At 50.1% G+C, this 27,202-nt stretch overlaps 1 protein-coding gene across 2 annotated transcripts in view; it reads left to right on the forward strand.

Moving 5' to 3' along the window:
• The first annotated feature begins 19,548 nt into the window (after window positions 1-19,548).
• The window catches only part of VASH2 (vasohibin 2), a 40,271-nt gene continuing 32,617 nt past the window's right edge, over window positions 19,549-27,202 (forward strand). For both annotated transcript variants that reach the window (XM_019428701.2, XM_019428719.2), the window contains exon 1: window positions 19,549-19,891. In XM_019428701.2, coding sequence (XP_019284246.1) covers window positions 19,616-19,891 — 276 coding nt within the window. In that variant the 5' untranslated portion in view covers window positions 19,549-19,615. The remainder of the gene's footprint in view (window positions 19,892-27,202) is intronic.

Consider the following 27,202-nt stretch of genomic DNA (forward strand, 5'->3'; position numbering starts at 1 on the left):
CTCTCAGCACCTATGACACAGTCGTCTGGATTGTTCCACGGAGACCCTCAACAAAGAAGGCCTCCCATACCCAACCTGACTGGGGTAGCCACCCCCCCCCCCCCCCCCCCCCCCGCACCATTCCCTCAGGGAAGCTCCCTTTCTAAGACAACTCTACCCTCTGGGCCCCAACAGCGAGGATGTGTGTCAATGACAGAAGTTAGGGAAGGCATTCCTGGCATTTAGAGGTGGACAATCGGGGCTTCTAATGATGATGAGGACAGTAAAAGCCACACTGGTGGTTTGGGGGTGTTTGGAATCTTTCGGCAAGGTCAAAAGTCCAACGAACTAACCCACATACACCTGAGCCAGAGAAGGAGAGACAATTTGAGTTCATCTATGTTAGGTTCTTCCATAATAACTGTATATTGAATAAAGTTTAATAGGTCAATCCCAGGGCGCCAGGGTGGCTCAGTCGGTTAAGCATCTGACTCCTGATTTTGGCTCAGGTCGCGATCTCACGGTTCCTGAGCTGGAGCCCCGCGTCTGGCTCTGTGCTGACAACACGGAGCCTGCTTGGGATTCTCTCTCTTCTCTCTCTGCCCCTCCCCACTTGCTCTCTCTCTCAAAATAAATAAATAAACTTAAAAAAAAAAAACCCACATAAATCTTATCATGCCTTTCTAGTGTTGATTTTAGCGACACTTATGAAGTTTCAGGTCTGCAGCAGAACATTGATCTTAAAAAAGCTACCTTGGGTTTGGGTGACCTGTACCGTGAGGTAAGGCTGTGCCTTACCTGGTGGACTCAGGAGAAGAGCAGACCTTCTGGGAACCACCATCCAGGCTCAGCTCAGGACTCACCTACACTTGAGGCTTGTGGGGGCCAAGCTGCTCTGGGGACCCCCTCTGTCCCTCCTCTGGTTAAATGGAGCAGTGAACTTGCCCCCTCCCCTCCCCTCCCCTCCCCTGCCCTCCCCTCCCCCTCTCAGGCTCTGCTCTGTATCCTTGGTTGGAGAGCCCTGAGGGCAGAGATGGGCACCTTCTGGACCCTAGCCTTGCTCTAGGATGGAGAGGCTCTCCCTCCCACCTGGGGACACAGGCCAGTGTCCAGGTTTCTAAGTTGGCTGGAGCTTTCTCCCTTGTCAGAGATGCTACTGAGATACCAGTGAGGGGCCTGGGAGCACAGGGCAGGGCAGCTAAGCAAGGAGAGGCCCTATCGCTGTTGGAACCCACGGGTTTCTGGATGCATGAACTGCCTCGAGTGATAGCCAGCCTAGGGGGATTCTGTGGTGGGGGGTGAGCAGCAGAGAGTGGTGGACAGCAAACATAGGCTTTGGTGTTAGATCTTAGGGTAAATGTTTGCTTTACCTCTTACTGGCTGTGTGACTTTGGACAGGTTACTGAACTCTCTGAGCTGAGTTTTACTGTGTGAGTGGATTAAATGAGTCCCCCACATAGTGCAGGGTGCCCTACAGACATTGGTTCCTGTACGCTTCCTCCTCCCCCAGAGTCTGCCTCCCCAGCAAGCTGGGCACATCCCCTGGGAGCCCCCCAGCTACCACGTCCTCCCATAAAAATGCAAAATCAGAGTCAGTCCCCAGAGTGCTGAGCCTCCTGCCCCTACTGTGTCTGAGGCCAAGGGACAAGGGAGAGAGCAAGCGGCCTTTGCCTCTGGACATTTCCTCCTCATTAAGCTCAGATGTCACCCCCGTCCCTGCAGTTCCCCATCACACAGGCAGGAGAGGGCCGCATCCTGAGAGGTCTTCACATTTCCTCTTCTCCCTCTAGCCTCTCCCCACCCTCACCTCCAAGATCTGCAAGCCCCTGGCAGAGACAGGGAGTGCCACACCAGCAGAGCCCTGGGGCCACAGGGGCCTAGCTGGCAGGGTCCCAGTGGAGTCCTGGGCCCTGTTGGAGAAGAAGGACCTCTGCTTCTTCTGGTATCCCATGAGGATGATGGAGTCTGCCCCTGATGGGGTTATCAGTCTGATCACAGAAGCCTCTCTCCAGCCAGCTGTGCCAGGTTCCCATGGAATGTAAACGCAGGTGGGTTTGGCCTTCTAGCAAGAGTTTGGGACTGGCTCCGGGCTGGACTCTAGGCTAAGTCTTAACAGCTGTCCATGAGGCTAGACTTGGGTGAGTCCCCTGCGATGGCTGTGGATTCCCCTGTGCTTTCCAAAACGTGCTTCCTAATCTAGGTATTAGCACAGCTGTGACCTCAGCATGAGCTTGTTCCAAGCTGGAGGCTGGGCTGTTGTTTGTTGTGCAGCCACTGGGTGGCAGTGTGAAGCACTTTCCTACCCGTAGCCTCTGGCCGCTCCATTCCTTGCAGGAGGTATTCTCACACTTGTGTGTGCACCAGAATCACGTAAAAGACGTGTTAGAACATTTTTGCCCTGCCTCTTACTAGCTGCATGACTTTGGGCGGGTTACCAATCTTTCTGAGCTGATTTTCTGATTCAGCAGGTCGAAGGTAGGGCTGAGAATTTGCATTCCTAACAAATTCCAAGGTGATAGGGCTGCTGCTGTTCAGGGGACAGTAGGAGGGGCTAAGAGCTCTCCCAGATCCCTGGGAGCCCAGTGGCCTGGGATCAGACGCTCTGATTTCAGGAAGCAGGTGGACATGGCCACAGCTCTCCTCCCTGGAAGGTTCCTCTGCTGACACGGCTCTCCCCCCACTCCCCCCTCCCCCAACATCTTTTGTCACTGAATCCCTAGAGCACCTCTCCACCACAGCCCTCAGTGGCCAAACAATGAACCTCTCTCCAAAGACAGGAGTTCAATAGAGGGTAGGTGCCATTGGAGAGAGAACAGGAATTGGAGGAAAGTAACTGGAGAAGGTCAGAGAGGAAGGAGAAGGAGGAGGGAGTCTGCACACACAGTGGTCCCAGACTCATCTCAGATGGGATAACCACCAGGGGTGCAGGGGGCCTGAGATCAGGAGGCAGACCTGGCTGGTGAAGAAGACCCCTGGAGGCCAGGCCCCAGAGGCTCCCTCACGCACTTCTTCCTGGTCCCTATTCCAGGCTCTTTGCAGCATGTGACTGATTTCTGGCCAGTGGAATGGGGGTAAGTGATCATTCCCCACCTGGCCTACGAAGGGCTTCCTCGTGGTCTCCAGTCTCTCAGTGCGTGTGCCACTTGGAGGTGAAAGCCCTGGGCTTCCTTGAGGGTGACGGAGCCCCTGACATCCCACGTGATTGCATGGAACGGGACGCCCCGCCCCCCCCCCCGCCCCCCCCATGCCAGTAGACTTTCCATGACCAAAGCATCAACTCCTACTGAAGGAAGGCGCTGAGATTTCAGGATTTCCCTGTTACAACAGCTAGCATTCTCTTGACCAGTGTATCAGAGGCCCGCCCTGATGGGAAATGAGAAAGACAGCAGATGCCGCCACAACATACAACCTTGCTGGTCTCTCCGTGAGCCTGATCAGAACAAGCACACACAACATCCCCTGCTCTAGGTCAGTAATAGTCACCACCTACTGAAGGTTATCAGGTGCCAGACACTGCTTTGTCTCCACTAACTCATTTACTCCTCACACCAATGTGAAAGGTAGTATTATAATAAATCCCTATTTTGAAGGTGCAGATGTGAGGTGGGCGACTGGGGAGCTGTTAGGTATGCTGTCCAGATCACATCGTGATAGCCTCTGGCAAGAGGCGGGGCCGCGATCCGAACCCAGGATGTCTGTCTATAGCCCACACACTCCAAACTATGCTATCTGCTCCCCCAAAGACTCAAGGCCCAGTCCCCAGCTGTAAGGAGCTTAAGCTGAATCGGAAAGACCTGAGGTATACTTGGGAGTGTGAATCTGGGGTTGGGGAGCAGAAGATTTCTGCCCCTAGGGTTGCTGGCTGTGATATTGTGATCTATAATAGGAAATATGTATCTGGTCTACGTCACTGTCACTGTTTCTGGCACAGGAGTCCTAAAACCCTTGGAATTTCCTGTGATAAGAGTGATAAAGTGTCTTTGGTTATGTTAATGAGAGACTTTTGGAAATTACCGAAGGATGGGGACTGGTTGCCAGGGGAACAGACTGCATGATTAGAAGGCTAGAACTTTTGGTTTCACCAGCCCCCCCCCCCCCCCCCCCACACACACCTACCTCTGGGAAAGGAAGCGGGGTTTGAGGTTGAATCAGTAGCCAATGGCCAGTGATTTAATCAATCACACCTATGTAATGAAGCTCCATAAAACCCCAAAACCTGTCTGAGAGTTTCAGACACCGTGGAGATTCAGGGAGAGCATCGTCCTTGGAGAAGGTGAGGAAGCTCCAAACCCCTCCCCCATACCTTCCCCCAGGCATCTCTTTCATTTGATTGTTCCTGAGTTATGTCCTTTTATAATAAATGGTAATCTAGTAACTAAAATGTTTCTCTGAGTTGTGAACCGCTGTAACAAATTAATCAAACCCAAGCAGGGCATCATGGGAACCTCTGATTTAGAGCCAGTTACTAACTGGTCAGAAGTACAGGGCATGACCTGGACCTACAACTGGTATCCAAAGTGGGGGTGGGAGGGGTAGTCTGTAGGACTGAGCCTTCAACCTCCAGGATCTGACCCTATCTCCAGGTAGGTACTATCAGAGCTGAGTTAAATTGTAGCACACCCCGCTGGTGTCTGAGATGCCTGGTGGTGTTGGTCACCACTGCCCCCCCCCCCCCCGCCACATGTTGGAATTGGCAGCCAGAACTGAGTTGCTAAACGCAGAGGCTGATGACCCCACAGTTGAAGAGGAAGGAGGAAAGGAAGATGAGAATAACGCAACAAGGACAGATCCCCAGTAACCTTAGTTACTCAGTTCAATGACGTAATGAGTCAGTTTGGGGAACTCTGTGTGAAACACCCGATTCCCAAACTTCCCTTCCCTTCTGGCTCTCTGCATCATCCTGCACCCTGCTTTTTAGCTTTGTGGTTTCAGATCTGTCCCAAGAGTTGAACACAGGAAAGGGTCTATTCGCTGTTGTATCTCCAGCACCTAGAACGGAGCCAGGCACATAGTAGGGGCTCAGTAAATACTCCTGGAATGAATGAAGGGTGCAAGAAACACATCTGGCTAGAACCTGGCAGCAAGAGCCTCTCCACTTGGGAGTCTCAAATCATGGAATCTTACGGGCAGGGGAACTCTTAAGAGACAAAGCCTTGCTTCTCCTGAGGACTGCCACAGGAGAATCATCTTCTCTGTCCTTTCCTTAAAGACTTAATGAATGGCAAGGCTGAATGAGACCTTTAGAGACCGTCTAGCCCTGAGGGTCTCAAACTTGGCTGTGTGCAGTATTCCAGGCTGTGGAATACTGATACCTGGACCCACTCCCAAAGATTCCGATTTCACTGGTCTGGGCTGCAGCACCCCCCAGGTGGTTCTCATGTGCAGGGGAGGTTTAGAACTAGGGATCCAGTCCAGCCCCTCATTTTATAAACCAAGCCTCAGAAAGGTGGGGGTTGGGGGGGTATGCTTAGGATTACCCAGCCAGTTCTCAGCAGAGCTGAGCCCCAAATCCAATGACTGCTGTTCTCTACTCCAAACGCATTGCCATCGTCTTTACCAAAAATTCATTTAGGACCTCCTGGCTCTTGTGGTGGAACGCTCCTCCCAAGGTCACACCTGTGAAACCCTTGTTCTGGCCAGAGTGGATTTAGATTGGATCCAGAGTTTCAGTGTAGCTCCAAACACAGCTTCACTCTTATCCTCCTTCCCGGCTCTGTGCTGTCCTTCTTTTACAACCACACCCCAGGCTTCCTGGGGAGTCTCCAGCACACCTCCCCTAGAGCGCCTCTAATTCCCCTCCCCTTGCCTGGCCAGTTCATTTCTGCTCTTTCTTCCTCCACCTCCGCTGTCTTGAACCCACTCATTCTTTTGCTGGCCAAGGCCCTCCCCAGAGCATCCACCCCCACTGAGCTGCTCCCCAGGAAGACCTGAAAGGAAGTGAGTTCTGACTCCTTCTTTTGTATCCTTCTCATTGGAGACTCCCCCCAGCTCTGCAAAGGGAGGCTGCCTTCCCTCCTCCCCAGGATCTGGCTCACAGGCAAACAACTATCTTGAGTCACAGCCTTGGAACACACATAATCTGCTCTCATTTATTTAAAAAAACAAGCCGAAACAAACAAAAAACCCAAACACCAGTAGCCAACAAAAAAAACCCCACAAAAAAACATTGATAAAGGCTTTGGTGGAAGATGATCCAGAGTGGATAAACAGTTCCTTAATCAGTGGGGCAGTAAATAAACCCCTTTCTTGGTGTGTGTGTGTGTGTGGGGGGGGGTCCTCCCGGAGAGTATTTTGGGCAGTCTGGAGAGTTTTTAACCCTCACTCTCCCCAACTAAAAATGGCCCTACTGGAATTTTTACAGGCGGCTATTAAGCCTGAGTAGAACTTTCAGAGCATTAGTACAAACGCTCTTACTAATTATGCCTCCAAACCGCTGGAGAGCTGTTTGGGGAGGCTGTTTTGTTCCTGGCTTCCAGGCACGGAATCTCTGGTTCCTGTCCCTCCCAGCCATGCTCCTGGGCTCTCCAGAAGGCTCTCCAGAGGCCCTCTGCTGCCTTTCACAACTCAGCCAGTTCCATTTCAGGCACCTTACAGCCGCTGAAGCCACCAGACTCCTATCTGTAAGGAGCTCAAACACCTAACATTGAGGCACCTGACAATGTATGGAAAGCACTCAGCACTTCTCTGAGCCCCACGGAAGAATTCACGATTGGTCAGTTGCCTCCTCACGCACAATCTTATTTAATCCTTCCAGAGCTCCTGTGATGTAGGTGTTTTGGGGCCAATTTTCAGAAAAGGGAATGGGACCAGGGTCACATGGCTCAGCCGAGTCTACGTAGTGCTCTTTGCACTGACTATGCCTTAAAACATTTCTGGATCGTGGTGGTACTCACTTTCCTAAAAGCAGGGGGCTAAGAGTCTGCACACGGGAGGGAATATTGCCAAAGGCAGAGAGTCATGGCCAAGTGAAGAGGGAGGAGGTGAAAAGTGTGTAGAAAAATCATCCAGTCCAGAGCGGGGCAAACTGGACATTGTATGCCAAACACAGCCCATAGCTATGTCCTAATTAGCCTGCACTCTGTTTCATGATGGAATGTGGGGGAAATTGTATTTCCTAAAGAAGATCCAGATTTCCAAGTCTGTCTTGAAAAACCGTAGATCTGAGGGGCACCTGGGTGGCTTAGTCGGTTGAGCATGCGACTTTGGCTCAGGTCATGATCTCACAGTTCATGAGTTGGAGCCCTTCATCGGGCTCTCTGCTGGCAGCACAGAGCCTGGAACCTGCTTCAGATTCTGGGTCTCCCTTTCTCTCTGTCCCTTCTCCGCTCGCACTCTGTCCCTCTCTGTCTCTCTGTCTCTCAAATGAACATCTAAAAAATAGAACAAAGCACCTGTAGATCCGAGCACACCAGCCATTTAGCCAACAAGTTGTTGAAGCTGGCAGGCAGCTGGCCTCTCTAAAGGGCCTGCCCTCTTCAGTTTGTAACGGCCCCTCTCAGCCAGCTTCCCCTCTTTCTGTTCTCTGCCTGAGCCCTGTTGACATTTGAGTTTATGGCCCCTGATCTGTTTCTACCTACTTGCTTCTTACGAGAGAAGCAGGACCCTGAGAGGTGAAGGGACCCAAAGTCAAAGGCAAATGGGGTGACCTTAAGAAAACCACCTAGCTTCCCTATGCTGCAATTTCCTCATCTATAAAGTGAGAATAATACTGACAGTGCCTGTCTCAGGTCAGCTCCGGCTGCCATAATAAAACCCTACAGACCAGGGGACTTAAACCACAGACATCCATTTTCTCACAGTTCTGGAAACGGGAATAACCAAGGTGCCAGCAAATTCGGTTTCTGGTGAGAGTTCCCTTCCTGGTCGTATAGACTGCAGCCCTTTGCTGTGTCCCCTCATGGCCTTTCCTCAGTGTGAGTGCTGGGGGGGTGGGGTGGGGCTGGGCAAACTCTGTGGTATCTCTCCTTATGAGGACACTAACCCTATCAGATCAGAGCCCCCCACCCTTATGAGCTCATTTAACCTTAATTACTTCCTTAAAGGCCCCATCTCTGAATAAAGGCACATTGGAGGTAAGGGCTTTAGCCTATGAATTTAGGGTGACACAACCATTCAGTCCCTAACAATACCCACTTCCTAGGGGTGTTGGGTGAGGGTGGAATGAGCACATGCTTGAAAAGCACTCAGAGCAGCGTCTGGCACGTAGTACATTTTCAGTAAATATGAGCAGTCATATGACAATAACATCAAGAGGGTGGGCTTCCTCTAGCTTTCCGTAGTGCTTCTTCTGCCAAAAGATACGTCACCGTGGGCACCCACTGTGCTCCCCAGACAGCTATCATCTTTCATAAGGCCAGGGAGAGTGTTACAATGAAGAAAGGAAGACGTGTTGGCACATTTCTAATGCTGACCCCTTTCCTCAAATGGGATACTCAGGAAGCACCCAGGGAGATGGTCAACGACAGACACCTCAGTGCTCTCTTCAGGGAAAGTCCACCCACCTCCCCACACAGCGCTGGGCTCACATTCTTTCTCCAGCACATCCGGCAAGACGTTAAGCCTCTGGATCCATGAATGCCTGGTTTTCCCATGTGTGTTGTCTTTGTTACATCTTACCTGTCCTTGCCTTTCACCTCCATGAGTGCGAAATTTCCCGGAAAGCACTGGGGCCTCTGCCTGGGTCCCAAAGACGGTCAGCAGTCATCTTCTGTTTGCCCCCAACCCACTTCCGCTCTGCTGTCTGCCCAGGAGGATGCCGTCGGCTCTTCTTTCTGCCTCCTGCTCTCACTGGGCTCCTTCAGGTCCAGGGTAACAGCTCCGGGGTTCCTCGTCATCCTTGATGGTTCCCCTCATCTTGTCAGTGCCTCGGTTGACAGGGCACTTCTTGAGACTTCCACCTGTGTCCTTCTTGCCCCTGATGGATACAGGAGGAAGCCGATCTGCACGTAGTTTTTCAGGGGACAGAACAGACATCTGAACCCAGAGAAACTGCTCAGTGGCCAGGCGTGATAGGTTATGCGCTCCGCCTTTTCAGGGAGGATTGCCCAATTCCAGTTACCAAGAATATTCATAATATATATCTTGAGACATTCACTAAATACCAAGATGTGGCTATGTGCCTCACCCAGGATGTTACCGGCAGAGCTAAGATTAGCAGGTGGGGTGACCTTCATATCACATGGGTTCCTGGACCTTCAGAAGCTCCCTAGTGTAGCTCCTGTATGACCTCAATCATGTGCCTCCATATTCATCAGCTTTAGGTCTCATTTGTCAGCTGGGCAGACCTGGGTCAGCGTGTTCCCGTTTTCCTTTGGGACAGAAAGCCTCCCTCTCCTTCTCTCTCTCTCTGTCTCTGTCTCTGTCTCTCTCTATATATATATGTATATTTAATGTTTACTTATTTTTGAGAGAGAGAAAGAATGCAAGTGGGGCAGACTGAGAGGGAGAGACACAGAATCCAAAGCAGGCTCCAGGCTCCGAGCTGTTAGCACTGGGCCCAACACGGGGCTTGAACTCATGAACTGTGAGATCATGATCTGCCTGAAGTTGGATGCTTAACTGACTGAGCCCCCCAGGCACCCCAGAAAGGCTATATTGTAAAACTTACTTCATTTTCATCTTCCTGAAGTACCCCAAAATCAAAAAGAGAGCTTTCTCATATAGCCCAACCATCCCACAGCATCGAGCAACTGCTCCTCTCTGTGTGGATCCCAGGAAAACCCCACAAAGGCCAAATCCAAGTATTTGCAAGACGGCTGCTGCTACAGAGTGAATATTTGTGTCCCTCCAAAATTCATTCATGAAATCCTAGCCCCCGATGTGATGGTATTAGGAGGTGGGGCCTTTGGGAGCTGATGAGGTCATAAGGGTGGAGCCCTCAGCACCCTTATAGAAGAGGTCCCAGGGAGCTCCCTTTTGCTTTGACCACATGAGGACATGGTAAGAAGATGGTCATCGATGAGCCAGGAAGAGGGTCCTCACCAGCGCCTTGATGTTGTACTTCCCAACCTCTGGAACTGTGAGAAATGAATGTTTGTTGTTTAAAAGCAAAGAAGTCTATGGTATTTTTGTTAAGGGGTAGGCACAGAGCCTTCAAATGCACTGTTCAGAAGGGGACAACAGGTTTCTTCTCTGAAAGCTGCCATTGTGAGAGAAGACAGTAATTTTACAGCAGATGATTCTCTTATTCTCTGGGTGAAAAGTAGCTGTAATCCAAGAAAGTCTTAAATTTCTGCTCCCTCTGGCCAAATGTCCTCAAAGGACCTTAGAACCGTAAACCTGGCCGGAAGGACCATTGTCCAGGGCTCCCGCTGCTACCAGTGGATTATTTAGGCCCCAGTGTGGTTCTTTCTCTGGTGGCTCCCCTGGTCTCATTCATTCTGTTTCTAATTCTCCTCCATGCTCCCTGCCCTCTGGCACCCCCTCTCCAGGGGACAAGTTAGAAAAATAAATAAGCCTGAAATTCAAAGGACGTCCCTTAGAATTTTGAAGCATCAGGACAGTTAAACTTTTTGGTCATCAGGACATCTACGAATTGTCTATGATTACCATTTGAATCTATGTTCTTCCTGCTATTAAAAAAAAGAGAGAGAAAAGAAGAGAAGGAAAAAGAAAAGTAGCTGATCAAGTGAATCAAAGTGTAATTCTCAGTTCTGACACTTACTAATTATATCATCTTGTGCAAGTTCCCCAACCTTTTAAAACTTCAGTTGTTTCCTTTGTAACATGGAAATAATTAACACCTATCTCACAGGCTTATTATAGTAGACATTTATTGTGTTTTCAAGGGTGTTCAGTCCCCCTCCTTCAAAAAATTTTTTAATTGGAAATGATTTCAAACTTAACAGAAAAGTGGCGAGTATAATAGTGCAAAGAACGTCCATATACCCTCTACCCAGATTCATCTACTGTTAACATCTTGCCTTATTTCCTCTATCATTTTCTCTCTGCACACATGCAAGTGTGCAGTGGTTTTTTTCTGGACCACTTGAAAGTAAGTGGCCCTTCCCCCTCTATACCACAGTGTGTATTTCCTAAGAATAAGAATCAGGATAGTCCTTATTCATCACTGGAGTTTAGTTTATCAACTTCAGTAAAGTTAATATAGATGTAATACTTTTATCTAATTGAACATCTATATTACTATTTCGTCACTTGATCCAATAATATCATTTACACTGTTTTTTTCCCTGCAGGTCAAGGTGCAGTTAAAAAAAAAAGTTTATTCATTTATTTTGAGAAAGAGAAAGAGCAGGGGAAGGTCAGAGAGAGAGAGAGGAAGAGAGAGGATCCCAAGTAGGCTCCCGAATGTCAGCAAGCCCCTATGCGGGGCTTGATCTCACTATGACATCATGACCTGAGCCAAAACCAAGAGTCAGGCACTTAACCAACTGAGCCACCCAGGCGCCCCCTCAAGATGTAGTTTGGATCAGGTGTCACATTTAGTTGTCATGTCTCTTTGGTCTTCTTTAATATGGAACATTTCTACTGATTTTCTTTGTCATTTATTACATTGACAGTTTAAAATATATACAGTTTTAAAAACAGCACTTTCCTTATTTTGGATGGGTCCAACACTCTTTCATGATTAGATTCATCTTATGGATTTAGAAAGACTGAGCTCCCATCAATACCTCTAACTCCAATTCTCCCCCCAGGCTCCTTCCTTGTTTCTCCCCATTCCGTGTTTGCATGCTCCCTCTTCATAGTGAAAACACCAATATCAGGGCATTAACTCATTTGCTTAATCCTATCAGACATCTCAAATGGTTTCAGAATTGTGCAGCCTCTTTTGGGCACTCTGGTTACGTCTGGGGAATTTCCCACCATGTGAATCTTCTTTCTCTAAGATAAAATCTGGAAAACTCCCTAATTGTTTTTTGCAGGGAGGGCACAAACAGGTGATCTGAGTTCCACCAGTCAGATTCACTACATTCAATCAACATGAGATATTGATTGCCAACAAGACGGGGAGGACATAGGCTAAACACTAACATCCATTGTTGCACTAAACATCCATTTTGCTGGTGAGAGTGGGTGAATAGTCTGGATTTGAGGATTTTACCCTTTTTCCAAGAAAGATACAAATCCCTTCAGTTATGAAGCTCCCTTCAAGGTTGTGGCCAGTTGCAATCGTCTAGAAGCTCTTAGGGAAGAGAGTCAATGAGCAGAGCTACAGTCTGCTTGATTCAAGCTACTATAGCTGGTCCTAAGGCCGTAGTTGATATCATCATCTTCCTTCTCCATTACCTTTTCTAGACGTCCCTCACTCTTGCCCAACACTTCAGCTGGTTTATCTGGATTGGGTCATCTCCATTTGTGGGAGAAGGTCTTGAAGTTCTTAATGGAACTACCCTTATTGAATTGTAACTGCTATCACTGCAAAATTATTGCTTTACCAGGAGCTGTGAATCCCTTGGGTTCTCTGCAATCCAGGAGAAGCCATCCAAACCTCTCAGGGTAATTCGAATTACTATACTTTAACTCCTTTCTTTGCCTGTGGCCTGAAGTGGCCGGGGAGCAGTCACAGCTTCCAGATCAGTGGAACCTGCACCCTGGCAGAACCTTCTCCCTGGAAACCAGAACCTCTCACATAACAGAGTCCAAAGTGTCAGGGACAAAGAGCACAAATCTCCTCAAGTGGGTCATTGGCTGCAATGGTGGAAGGTGCCACTTCTATCCTTCGGTTCCTGAATTCATTCTTTTTAGCTCTTAAGGATCAGTACCATATATTGGTCATTAGCTCAAAGCGTATTAGAACCTGGAGGGCTGTGCCATAACTCTGCAAAGTGTTGTACCTTAGCTTTGCCTTAACTGAGTTTCAATGGGCTTTTTCATTATATTATCAGGTCAGCTGTTTCTGGGTATGGGATCCATGGTAAGACCAGTAGGCCATGCTCATGAGCCCATTGTTGCCCCATCTTTCACCATCAGATGGGTCTGTTGTTCTGAGGAAATGTTGGATAAGGTAACATGTCAATGGAGAAGGTATTCTGGAAGCTCTCAGATGGTGATACCATCTGAAGCTCCGTGGGCAGGGAAGGCAAACCCATTTATGGTGTTTATATTGATTGGGGTAAAGTCAAGTCACTGCCTCCTCCAGGGTAGAAGGTCCATATAAATTTACCGGCCCCCAGCTGGCTATCTGAGGAATGCTGTGAGACAGAGCACCTGGTATCAGTCTTTGCAGTTGGCCAGCTGGGCTCACTCAGCAGTGGCAATAGCTTTGAGCCCGATTTGGCTTAGATTTGGAAATCAGGTGAGGGTCTATGATTCTTTGCTATGGTGCCCAGAGTAAGCCTTCTCCCCAGCATTTTCTCTGATTATACAAATCAAGCAATAGCCTAAGTGACAGCTCATCTATCCCCGCCCCCCCCCCCTTGGTAGGGTGGTTATCAATTTGGGATGGTCCTGGTGTATACCACTTGTCCCCATGTCATTACTACTAGTGTACCTTTTCACTCTCAAAAATAGCTCGACGTGGAAAATAAATCATATGCATACCCCTCCCTTAGGAACACCATGACCTATTAGCCAGCATTATGAGTCCATGTAGAGGAAGTGACCCTGAGCGCTCCTCTACCTTGCTGTCCGTTGTGGTACGTTCACCTTTTCCTTTATGATTAAGTGCTCCCACCTCACCTCTGCAATTCTGGGATTTTTGTCATCTTCACAAATAGTAGGCAGCCTAGTTACACAGCACCCTCCTCACTACCATCCACCTTGGACCACAAGGACAGCCACCACCAACTGCCTCCGTACCAGTGCATTCTTTATCGCCTTAGTGTGGGGAGTGTCTTCTGGTCTGGCCCAGGAACTAGTCAGGTGGTGGGTTCTGGAGCCGTACTGAATTAACCCTTCTAATATTCCCTCCTTCCTGACTCTTCTGATGCCTTCTTCAACACCACACAAGGAAGTCTGCTTTCTCTACTTTGCTTATTGTTGAGACCAGGCTTCAGAGATCCAGCCAAGCAAACATGGGGATTAGGACAAGCTCTAGGCATCCTTGCTAAAGCATGAAATGTGGAGTTCTTCTTTTTTTTTTTTTAACATTTACCTTTGAGAGACAGAGAGAGACACAGAGCACAAGCGGGGGAGGGGCAGAGAGAGAGGGAGACACAGAATCTGAAGCAGGCTCTAGCTTCAGGCTCTGAGCTATCAGTACAGAGCCCGACGTGGGGCTTGAACCCACGAACCGTGAGATCATGACCTGAGCCAAAGTCGGATGCTTAACTGACTGAGCCACCCAGACGCCCCTAAATGCTTAGTTTTGTATGAGTATCCCCAAATCAGTGAGTTCTCCTCATTGAGCTTCTCCCTCCCATCCCCAAATATAATATCTTCAAGATCCACACGTTTCCACAGTTCCTGCCAGTGCACATTAGCCAAGCCCTACAATATCTTTGGCAGGTATGATTTTCATCCCTGGAGCAGGGTTTCTTTTTTTTTTTTTTTTTCTTTTTCTTAAGTTTATTTATTTTTGAGAGAGATAGAGAGAGAGCGCACAGATGTGTGAGCTGGAGAGGGGCAGAGAAAGCAGGAGAGAGAGAGAGAGAGAGAGAGAGAGAGAGAGAGAGAGAGAGAATCCCAAGCATGCTATGTGCTGTCAGCGTGAGATCATGACCTGAGTCAAATCAAGAACTGGATGCTTAACCAACCGAGCCTCCCAGGTGCTCCTGGAACGGGGCTTCTTCCTTCCCCCGTGGGCTGTGCTACCACTTGACTCTGGATATTGGTGGAGGCAATAAGTGGTCTTGAGGCGAACATGCCATGGAGAGCCGCGGGGGCTGGGGGTGGGGTCTTCTTTGGGCAGGAGCATTCACAAGGGACTCGAAGGGTCAAGATACCCATCCACTGAGACATCTCCATTCCAGGATTCTGGGTCCCCCTCTTTCCCTATCAGGGCTCTGACTTTGACGTGGAAGCCTGTGAAGGTCACGTATTAGTACCCTTTGCGGTTCTGCTATCATGTGATCAGGTCCTGGGCTTGATTGGAAGAGTCTATCCTGTGGTTGCAGGAAATAAGACTCTCTCTTAAAGCTGCCATGGAGGCTCTCTGGCTTTCAGAGCATTCCGTGAGTTGGTAATTAACTGCTCTGAGCCTGTCATTTTCTGTTTCCAAGGTCTCTCTCACCTTATAATTATCATTGTTCCAAACTGATTGAGGGCCACAGCTACTTGATCTCCTCATGCCTTGCTCTCCATCCAATTGACCACAGTTAAACACAAGTGAGAGCTGTGGAGCTCTTGCATATCGGAGCTATTACCTTCCTTCTCAGCATCAGCAAAGGATTCTAGTGATTTCAGATGGGTAGGCAATTCAACCCCGAAATCCATCCCAAGCATGTGCTTTCTAGAACCACTTGTGGAACCCATTGTTTTAGCTCAGTTTCCCTAGAAAGCAGAACCTAGAAGCAAAGGTAAATCTGACTGAGAAGGCAGCAAGAGCGAGCCAAAAGGGAAATGGAGTAGGAAAGGATGAAACGCAACACAAGGTGGTTTGTTATCATGCAGGTAATTGCTTCATGACCAGCTGCAGAGAGCCTCGGAAGCTTATTCAATAGGTATGTCTGCTCAATCGCGCGGGACGGACAGCTCCAGACAGGCTATGTTGGAAAATCATGACTCGGAACAGTCCATAGAAGGGAGGAAGGAAAGAGAACTTACCTGCCCGGCTCCCTCCCATCTCCGCTTTCTCATTAATCAAAAGGCTCCCCGCAGGGAATTAATTCCTTAGGATGCATCGATCCTCTTTGATGGCTGCTTAGAAGCCACATCCTGCAGTGTGGCATTTCATCTGAGTCTCGAAGCAGTGGAAGAGTCGGAGACTGCACGTGTGGCTGGCCAGCCCGGCTGTGCGGCAGCAGCCAAGAGGGACTTGCCTGGGGCAAGTGACTAGCCAGGTCCAGGTGGCTGGACTGCACAAGTCTATAGCTGTGGAGGTAGCTGTAGAGCCAGGAGACAGGCAAGGTCTAGCTAACGTGAGGAGGCATATAAGGTGTGTTTGATATGTCCCTTAATAGGCTGTTAATGTCAACAAGTGGTGGAGCCAGAAACATGATCTGTCAGGTAGGATTCTGTCTTCAGTGTCTTTGAGACCCCAGCAGCTGGCACTGGGAAAATGAGATACTCTTTGACCCGTTTTTCTGGTTCCAAACCTTCCGCTACACAGCCCTGCTATTCTGGTCATTATGTCAACAAATAGACGAGTAGGTCAACCTCATACTCTCGGAGGTTGAGCAAATAGTCGCCACGTGTCCCTGTTCAAATCACAAGTTGGCTCTGTGCCACTGCGTGTACATATGTAAGGCTACGTCACTCTTACTAACTGCTTGAACTTTCAAAACCCAGCATCTCTCTGGCCTGAGTTCAGAGTTACGTAACCTGAAATACACAAGGACATGAAGGATAGAGGTGGCTGGTCCACACAATAAGCACGATTCTCTAATGCTAAAGAATTCTCAACAAAAGGGCCCTCTGCCTCTCAGTCCTGCACTTGGACAGCACAGTTCACTGCAGAAGCCTTCCTACCACCATTTAGGGAAAGCAGCCAAATCTCATAGCTCTCTTTATACACCGTGTCATGTGGGTCCCTACTGCACCCCACCCCCAGGGAAGAAGAGAACAGACATTTGGAATATTGGAGATGAACAACAAAGGCTTTCCCCCCAGCTGTCAAGGAGTTCTGGGGTGCTGGGGGCAGGAACATGAACTGATAACCCTCTCTGGTCCATAGGATTTGATTCAGGTAAAGCAGGATCCAGGCCCTGGTTTAACAGGGTGATTGTACTTGTTTGGACTTGGCCTGAGTGGGACACCGGGAACTGATGCCAAGGAAGGTGAAACTTGCCAGATATTCTTCGATGTTCGCCAGCTGGTCTGATCACTTGAGCTTTGAGAGCTCAGTTTTCTCCTGAGGGATTGTGAGGTCAAATTTTCACCCTGTGCATACAGGTCTGCATCCTGAAATCCTCACCCCCCTGGATTTGAAACTCAGAGGAAGTAAGGAGAGAGCGATGGATTTGAGAGATGAGGGAGAAAAGAAGAGAGGAAGGATGTTCAAGATGAGAAAACGTCACTCACAGAGGCATGCTTTCTTTTAATCAAGAAATGAAACCTGAGGCAATTATGTGGTGAGAAGATAAGCTTCTTCCAGTTTCCTGATTTTTTTTCAGGAGTGCTATTTCACTTGCATTATTTAGATAATTTCCTGAATTGGCCCATTTCTTGTTGTCCAGATGGACCTAAACTATTATTCTCATTGTCTAGAACCCAGGTCTCCTCCCCCTAGGCCCTGGCTATCCACGGTACCCCAGGGCCTCTGCCCACGATGCCTCCACCATCAGTGGCTCTTTGACAACCGAATTCTTTAATTTTTTTTAACGTTTATTTATTTCTGAGACAGACAGAGACAGAGCATGAGTGGGGGGAGGGGCAGAGAGAGAGGGAGACACAGAATCAGAAGCAGGCTCCAGGCTCTGAGCTGTCAGCACAGAGCCCGATGCGGGGCTCCAACTCACAAACCGTGAGATCATGACCTGAGCCAAAGTCAGTCATTCAACCGACTGAGCCACCCAGGCACCCCAACAACAGAATTCTTAATTCCAGGTTAACTTAGAAATCACTATCACAACTGCCTACACTCTCAAAGCTTCCATGGAGTTTAAAGAGAAAGCATATTTGGCTAGGTTCCTAAGTGTCCCCAAAAGAAAAAGTCAGAGAATCACAGAACTTCAGAGCCAGCACAGACCTTACAGAGGGAGATCTGTTCTCTTTTTGGAAAGAGAAGTTAAGGCCCAGAACAAGCAAGTAGCTTGTCCTGGGTCACACAGCTTAGCCAAGTGACAAACCTGGACTTAGAGCCAGTCCCCAGGTCAGCAGTCTGTTGCTCTTCCCATCTCAGTTTGCTTTTCTTTTTCTTAAGAAAAAAAAAAAAAAAAAAAAAGAAGATGCTTTTAAGGCAAAAGTGTTTCTAGGAGAGTGTGGAAAGTCTCCCACTCCCCCATCCCTCTCTCTGACCCCTTCTCTAACTCAGTAGCTATGACAGAATAGTTGGGGTCTGACTGACCTCCTGGGTTTAACTGTCACATATCAGCTTGGGCTTAGAAGGGATTTATTAATCATGACTTTTGTCAGAGGGTACATGTTGTGCCCCGTTATTGATTTTGGAAAATTTGATTAATGTGAGATTAAAAAAAAAAAAAGATTTAATTTTGTGCTTCGTGTGACAGCCCAGCCTAAACCATCTGTCACTCCCTGCTAGGGGCAGGTGACTGTGTGCAGCCTTCCTCAGGGAACGAAGTTCTAAGGACAAGCCCTCCTCTACCTCGGGGTCACTTCTTAGGTGGCTTTGTTTCTCCCCTGCTTCCCATAGGTGCGAACTCTCGCAGTGCGACGACCCCTGGGGAAACTTGGTCTTAAGTCCCAAGGGCAACCGCCGCAGCCCCGCGGGGCTCCCAGGACAAGACAGCGATCGGATTTCTCGTGGTGGCCCAGCTCCCCCTGTTCCTCTCCCCTCCTGCCCGGGAACCCCCGGAGCCAATCAGAGCGTCGCGGAGCTCCCGGTTGTAGAGTCCCGAGCCCGGGACCCGCCCCTCTTTGTTGCGGTGGCCAATGGACGCGTTCGGAACATCGGCGGCTGCCCGGGTGACTCGGTTATATGTCACAGAATAACATTCGAGAATGGGACATGGAATGAGGCGACGGCCGCAGCAGCCCCAGCAGCCCCAGGCCCAGGCCCAGCAGCCGCAGCCGCCGCAGCAGCCCCCGCCGTCCCCGCCGCCCGGAGAGGCTCCCCGGCCATGAGGCCGGCCGGCCCGAGGTAGGGTCCCGGGGCTGCGGCGCGCCTGCCTCGCGCCCCGCCCGCAGCCAGTCCCCCGGGGTGCCTGGCGCTGGAACTCGGGGAGAGGGGCGGGTGGGGCCACTTGCACGGGTCCCTGGGACTGCAGCCGCCTTTCGCCCACCGGCCCCGGGAGGGCCCGGGCGGGCCTCCGGGCGGAAACGGGACCGCCTTTGCCAGCCGAGGCTGCTGCTGAGCCCTCGCGGCAGCCCGGGCGCTCACGTGCCGGCACGTTCTGGGCTCGGCTGGCGCTCGGCCACATCTGGCACCAAGGAATGCGTGGAGCCTTGTGGGGACCTCCCGTTCCTTCACGCAGCACGAGCTGTCTTTCTTCTCCCTACCCGTCCACTCCGCACCCTCCGCGCTCCTTGTATCCCCCTCCCGGTGCCTGGGGGTGTGTGTGAAGCTTTGGGACAAAATTCGAGTCGCCTTCCTCGGGAATTGCAGGGCTGGAAGCTCGTGTTCAGTTCCTGGAGGGGGTCTGTCGGCGCACGGGGGGAGCGGGGAGTGACGCGGGGACACTCCAAGGCCCCACTGCCGTTGGACACAGCCCCTCCTCGGTTCCTCTGGTGTCCACTTACCCGTGGTGTGTGCTGTGTCTCCACTGATTTCAGGCTCGGCCCGTAAGCGGAGCTCCAGCCGCCGCTCCCGGTTCGCGCGTCCTGCGGCAGCCAGAAGCAATGGAGAAGGCCGTCCCGGCGGGGCGCTGATCCCCGCGCTGCGCCCGCGCGCGCACACGCCTCCCGCCGCCGCCGCCCCCTTTCCCCCCGTGCACCCCCGCCCCGCCCTGGCCCCACCATGACCGGCTCCGCGGCCGACACTCACCGCTGCCCCCACCCCAAAGGCGCCAAAGGCACCCGGTCCCGGAGCAGCCACGCGCGGCCCGTGAGCCTCGCCACCAGCGGGGGCTCGGAGGAGGAGGACAAAGACGGCGGGGTGCTGTTTCACGTTAACAAGAGCGGCTTCCCCATCGACAGCCACACCTGGGAGCGCATGTGGATGCACGTGGCCAAGGTGCACCCCAAGGGGGGAGAAATGGTGGGCGCCATCAGGAACGCCACGTTCTTGGCAAAGGTCAGAAGCTTCGATGGACGCGAGGGGGTGGGCAAGGAGGGGAGCACTTCAGTCTGTACAAAGCAAGCGGAGGCCGTGTCCATTTTCCCGGTCCTGCTAGCGACTCCCTTCCGCTCCCTAGTCTTCCGGCCAGCCCCTGCCCCTTGGCTTCATTGAGGTGTTTGTCTTAGAAATGGGGGAGGGAGAGGTAGAGGGCTTGCTGCTCTGGGACTGTGAGGTCTGGTTGTGCCAAGGTTTCTTTAATCTCCAGCCAAACTTTGTTGACTCGCCCCCATGTACATCCTCCTGCAAAAGCTGTGGCCGCCAGGTAACAGCAGCACTGCCAAGAAGGCACAAGCCCCCTAGTGATCCCACTCTACTTTTCCTCTTTGGAAACTGTAGGTCCTCCCCTGTCTCTCCCTAGCAAATGATTTATTAGGCTGTGAATGAATTTTGCAACCAACCAGACTTCTCAGCTTGAATCATTTCTAGACTTCTTGCCAATTTTTTTTTTTTCATGACAGTGACTTTCACCTCTGAAGCTTACAAAGCGGTGAAGTATCTCTTTTCCCAGCTTATCTGAGGTCCCAGAAAAAAAGAAGAGTTTTGGCCATGGCCAAAGGGACTTTCCAGGACACGTGATGCATTAGTCCTACTGGATAGAGAAAGAGGCTCAGGAGTGAAACTCATTCTATCTTGGAGAGAGGCCAGTGAGCCCATTGAGTTTGGTGGCCAAGGCTGTCGTAACTTAAGAGGGAGGGAGAGACATGTGCCATGGTCACTATCTAAGACATCAAAATGCAAACTGGGGAGAAATACTGCACAGCCTGGGGGTTAGAGCATGGCAGATGGTTTCCCTTGCCCCCTGGGGACACTGGTGTGGCTGAGAAGATTCCTGGGCTGGTCTAGGAATGCCAGACCTGAGACCTGAAAGGCCATCTGGCTGAGGCCCCAACCTGGAGCATCTGGTGATCTGAGCATCTGAGCCCTGCAGGCCGGAAAGCTGTGTGTGCCCTTGGGGGAAGTGACAGAGCCCTTAAGCTTCCTGCTGCAGTCAGTCAGTGTTTTACTACCAGTAGGTCAAGGAGATCTTCATTATGCCCAACGAGAATCTTTCCTGCTTCAGTGTCAGCTGTAATTACCCTTGCTGAGCTCTCCTTGAGCACAAGAACAAGATTGGTCTTGGCTGGCAGTTCTGACTTCAGATTTTGCCCTTACTTGAGCGAGGCTTGCTTTACTTATGGAGGAGCTGGGAGCCCTTTAAACCTGGAAGAGAGGTGGCCACAGGGGACAGAGGCCTGTTCCTGCTGTCCCATGCTGCCGTTCTGATTCAGCCTCCTTATCACCAGCCCTGCTTCTAACTGTGGCTTCATCGCCTCCTTATCACCAGCCCTGCTTCTAACTGTGGCTTCATCGTCCCTCCTGGTCTTGTGTGTGGGGACCCCTTTTCTCTATGGGAATCAGCAACGTTTGTTTTGGTGGAGACCAGGCTCCCCTCTTTCTTCTTTTGCAAGATGTCCTGGGGCTGGGGGGACTCATCACCTTACAGAGCTGTCCCAGCCTGGCCAGATTTGGGTTTTGGTGGCTGGGAAACTCTTAGGTGGAACAGAAATTCGCCTTCTTCACCCTCACACCTCATCACCACTGATTCTTGTTTTGCCCTTTGAGTCAGGGTAACCCACGTCGACTTCCTTTGCGATGATGTTACGACATGGCGTTCCTGGAGTAAGGAAGGGACTTGGGGTAAAAATGAAGGCACTGAATTCTAGTCCTGGTTGTGTTACCTCTGGTTTTTGGCCTCGGTCACTCGTTGAGAATCTCTGGCCTTAGTTTTCTCATCTATGAAATGGGAGTAGACCAGATTTGATGTGAACTTCTTTCCAACTCTTTAATCCCTGCTGATATGACCCAGGTATCTCCAGGTCTCCAGTGATCTGTGTGACAACAGAGGTGCCCTGGAACAGGTCCTCAGAACTGTGACATTTGGTCATTCGGCATCTTCCTTTAGTTCTTTGTCCACAGGTAGCTCCTTTCATTGTTTCTTAGGTGTCACAGTTGCAGTTCAAAACACTTTCCTCATCCTCTTTCCAGGACACTTGCTAGTTTGTCACCAGACAGTCCTCTAAAATAAATACATATGAAACACAATATTCTTTTTTTTTTTTAATGTTTATTTATTTTTGAGAGAGACAGGGGAAGGGCAGAGAGAGAGAGAGAGAGAGCAAGAGAGAGAATCCCAAGCAAGTTCCGCGCTGTCAGCACAGAGCCCAATGTGGGGCTCGATCCCTGGAACCGTGAGATCATGACCTGAACTGAAATCAAGAGTTGGACACTTAACCGACTGAACTGCCCAGGATCCCTGAAATACAGTATTCTAAATGTTGTCTGAGCAGTTTAGAGCACAGATTACTAGTCCCTGAGACCTATACCTGTGGCTAAATGTTGTGTTCTTAAAAAGAGCAAAAGAAAACAAGACCCTGTTTTTACATAGCAGCCACACCATATTGTACTTTCACAGTAACCCAGAGTCACAGGAGAACCCCTTCCAAGCCAGGAAAACCTGGGGCCAAACATGGATGGGCCTTGGCGTTTTGAACCTAAATTAAGAACCTAACGTTTCTCTCTCTTACGTTGCATCGTAATAGCTGGTTCTCCACCCGAACTCCATCGTGACATGCCTCCTCTCCCAGGTCCTGACGTTTCCCAAACCCTTACCCCTACCTAGGTCCTCAGATGGGAACGGCTGGCTTCCAAACATCTGTTTCCGGGGGCCACTCCTGTCTGGTACAAGGTTGTTCTTGCACTCAGCTTGGCAGACTTTTTCCTTTGGGTCCTTTGGGCCCTTTTCTCCTTTAACCAGTGTCTTGCTGAGGACTTTGGACAGAAGAGGAGTGGTGGGGGCTGGTAGAAGGGTTGGAGAGTTTCAGAGAGACTAACCTTTTTTGGCAATTGAATATGGACTAAGAAGGAGTGCCTGGGTGGCTCAGTCGGTTAAGCAGCCAACTTTGGCTCAGGTCATGATCTCGTGGTTCATGAGTTCAAGCCCCGCAACAGGCTCTGTGCTGACAGCTCAGGGCCTGGAGCCTGCTTCAGATTCTGTCTGTCTGTCTGTCTCTCTTTCTGCCCTTCCCCTGCTTGTGCTCTCTCTCTCTCTCTCTCAAAAATAAATCAAAACATTTTTAAAAAATTAAAAAAAAAAAGAACATGGACCAAGAAGCAAAAGAAAAGGACAGGGGAAGGTGCCAAAGGCTTAAGAGGAGGACTGAATGACCCTTCTTTGCGAGACATTTTGTTAGCAGCCGTGGGAAGTTCTGCTCACAGGTCCAGGTGCCCCCACCTGGGGGGCTCACCTCCCCTGCAATCCTCCTTTTCAATATGTGACTGTAGGCCTCTCCTCTGGTAGTTGTTGGGTCCAAGTCAGCAGCTGACTAGGTGACAGCCAGGGTTTTCAGGGAGAGTACGAGAAAGTAGCAGGGTCACTTGGAGGATGATAGAGGAAGGAAAGGGAGAGGTGGAGAGAGTGGCTGGCCTAGAAAAAACAGCACAGTGTGCTAGGAAACAGCTCCTCCTTTCTTGACTGGCTGGAGCTGGACTCTCCAAGGGGCAACCATCATGGATTCGACAGGAAACAACAATGGTTTCTTATAGACCCCATGGTTTTGTGCCTCGTTCTCATGTTGTTTCTAAATTGGGAAATAATTCACTTTTATAGGACTCAGCTTTGCCTGAGTGAAGAAGTGTGAGACTATGAGGTGAGAGCATGCAGTCAGGGCCCCCCGCCTACCCCCCTGCTAGCTCGCTCGGGCAGCTCACTTCCTCCTCTGTCCTGGATTCAGAACCGTGGTCTGTCTTTCCTGCCTGGCCCAAGGTTGAGACCCTTGGACTTCCATACCAGGCCACCATCAACATGTTCCTGTCTGCCCCAGATGCAGGGGCCTGGGGTCCATCTGGGGCTCATGAGTGATGTTATGCTTCTACAAGTTGCCAGAGAAGATTCTTCTGCCTGGTACCTGCACAGGCACTTATATTTTCCAGAACAGGAGCAGCAAAAGGCTTTGCTTTCTTGCTGTTCTTTCTTGTTAAAGATTACTGATGCTAAGCGTTCTGGCTGCCTCCCTGGCTCCTTTTACCCCTTCGCGTGTGTGTGGGGATGCCAGTTACACACCTGTGTCCCTTCACATCACTTCTCCTTGCATTCTTTGGACAGGTAATTATGTTTGCCAAGAATGGGATGAGAGAGAGCCTGACCACAAAAGCCTTGCCTGTGGTTTGTTTCATTATTCTAGAACACCTGTCTTTCCGTCTATGCCACTACTACCCTGTCCGCCACCTCCCAGGACCTCCAACCCCAGACCACAGGCACAGCACCTGTGTGGAAAGGCTGGTTTTGCTCTCTTCCCTCTGGATTCCACCTTCATCAGCTGGGCAGCGGCTTGAAGGGCCGGTTGCAGGAGGCAGGAGACAGGAACCTTGAGGGGAAGGGCCATGGAAAATCTAGGCCAGGGTTTCAGGTGAAATAGGGCTGGAAAATACCGTGAGGAGGGACTCTCAGGATCCGTCAAGGAGGGGGGACAAAAAGGGAGCGTGCCATGGACATTTTATAAAAAGGTTGTACAAATGTATGTTCCCAACGCGCTTTATAAGAGCATCCCATCAGCATTGAGTGTCCGCATTTCAGAAGATCTCTGCTAACTGGAGGTGAAAAGTGACATTTAGCAGTGGCTTTGCTTTGCATTCCTTGAATTATTAGTGAGCTTGGAAATTTTTTCCAAAAATTGATTCACTATTTGCATTTTTTTTGTGCATTGTCTTTTTCATGGCTGTTAAAGAAATCGTGGTAAATATACATAACGTATAATTTACCATTTTAACCATTTTTGAGTGTACAGTTCTATGCATTAAGTACATTCACACAGTTGTGCAACAATACCACATTCCCCCTCGGGAACTACTTCCTCCCAGCTGAAACTTTGTACCCATTAAATGCTAACTCCCTGTTCCTTCCTCCCGTCAGTCCCAGGCAATCACCCTGTTCCTTTCTGTGTGTATGAATTTGATTACTGTAAGAACCTCATAGAGTTGTCCCCATCCCCCCCCCCCCCCCCCCCCGCCGCCATCCACTGTTTCCCTTTCTATGGTTTCAGTCACCCATGGTTACCCGAGATCTGCAAGCAGATGATCCTCTTTCTGACCTACGGTCACAAGGTCAATAGTAGCCTAATGCTACATGACAATGCCTACGTCATTCACCCCATTTCATTTCATTATGTAGGCACTGTATCATCTCATATCTCGAGAAGGGTGAGTACACAGAGAGTTTGAGAGAGATGATATTCACATAATTTTTATTGCAGTATATTGTTATACTTGTTCTATTTTATTGTTGATTGGTGTTGCTAATCTCCTTACTGTGCCCAACTTATAAATTAAACTTTATCATCAGTATGTATGCGTAGGAAAAAATGTAGAATATATATAGGGTTTGGTACTCTGTGCAGTTTTAGGCATCTCTTGGGGTTCTCAGAACGTATGCCCTGTGGATAAAGGGGGACAACTGTAGAAGAGGTATATCATACAGTATTTCTTCTTTTGTGCCTGACTTATTTCACTTAGCATAATATCTTCAGGGTTCATCCATGTTACAGCTTGTGTCAAAATGTCATTTTTTAAGGCCAAATAATACTCCATTTTATGTATATACTACATTTTACATGTTTTTTTTTTTTTTGAGAGAAACAGAAAGAGAGAGAGTGTGTGTCTGCATGAGTGGGGGAGGGGCAGAGAGAAAGGGAGAGAGTGAATCTTAAGCAAACTGGGTGCCATCAGCACAGAGTCCGACTTGGGGCTTGAACCCACAAACTGTGACAAGCAGGCTCCACACTGTCAGCACAGAGCCCGATGGAGGGCTGGAACTCAGGAACCATGAGCCCATGACCTGAGCTGAAGTCGGATGCTTCACTGACTCAGCCACCCAGGCTCCAGCCCGAAGTCGCCTGCTTTATACATTGGGGCATATAATCCTCACAGTCAGCCCAGAAGGTTTGAAGTAGGTGACACTCCAATTTTATCAGGAAAGAAACAGGCTTAGAGAGGTCATGCAGCTTGACCAGGGTCCACGGTTAGGTGGCAGAGCAGGGACTGGGGCCTTGTGTCTGTCTCCTAATTACTCACCAAGGCGCCCACCTGGCTTATACTCCTCATCCTGTGGGGGCATCGGTGGCCTGAGATGCTGGCTGGGAGCTGGCCCCCCAGCCCGAGCCCCAGCCAGCCGTCCCAGACAGCAGGGTGAGTTGTAGCCTGATGACATCATCCCCTCAGCTGTCTCGGCTTCTCTCCCCACCACAGCCCTGATCCCCAGCTGGGGCTTGGGGAATGTGGCCGCCACTCCTGCACTCTTTTGGCCAGGGCTGAGGTAACCAGGCAGCTGTTTTTAAAAGCCCTTGGGCGCCACCGGGCTGCTATTCTGAGGACCAGCTGCCACCTGGTCCCACCCCACCATCTGGCTCTCGTGGGTTCTGCTGGGCTTGGGGGAGTTGAAATAATTTGGTGGTTGGCCCGGCTAGCTACCTCTGAACCAAGTCCCTCTGGCTATGGCGGGGCCCCGGCCAACAGACACCCCTCCAAGGATCCCTTAGGTGGCTGGTGATTCTTTGGGACATTTCCCCACACTTACCATCTTTTCTATTAAGTAGGTACACATAGCACTTTTCTGTATAGAAACATGCTTGTGCCTTCATGCTGGATAACTTCCCTCCTTCCTGTGTCTGTGCTCCCCTGCCACCACCTTGTACTTGGCCTAGAGCTTGGAACGTAGCAGGTGCTAAAGAAATGTTCACATCTCCCCTTCTCTCCTCACTTCCCTGTGAAATCTCTGGCACAGTCTTACACAGAATTCCAGGTATGGGTCGATCCGTAGGTGTTACTGCAAAAAACGACAAGCTTGACTCTAGCATTTGTAAGGGCAGAAATACAAGGATACATTCCATATTTTGACTCCGTGTGTGTGTGCGCGCACGCGCGCGCGCACGTGTGGGCATGTGGGAGGGTCATGTAAGCAAATGGTCAAATTGGAGCACTTTGCTCGGAAAAATTACTCTCCGAGACAGGAATGTGGCTTGAGTTGATACGTTGTAAACAAAATGCAGTTTGCAGAACAGCTGTGCAAGCATGCGCACGCACCTCCTACATTCCCTCCCGGGGGCGCACTCACACTCAGCACCTTGGCTGTGAAGTAGGGCGTGGGACTAGTTTCCTTTTTGCTGAAGGGGCAGTTGCTGTCGAGTAGGAAGTCAGCTGCAAAGCCAACAGAGAAGAGAGGCACTGAGAGGAAAA

The sequence above is a fragment of the Panthera pardus genome, unplaced genomic scaffold (genome assembly GCF_024362965.1).
Source record: "Panthera pardus isolate Hobbes unplaced genomic scaffold, ASM2436296v1 HiC_scaffold_21, whole genome shotgun sequence".
Classification (NCBI taxonomy): domain Eukaryota; kingdom Metazoa; phylum Chordata; class Mammalia; order Carnivora; family Felidae; genus Panthera; species Panthera pardus.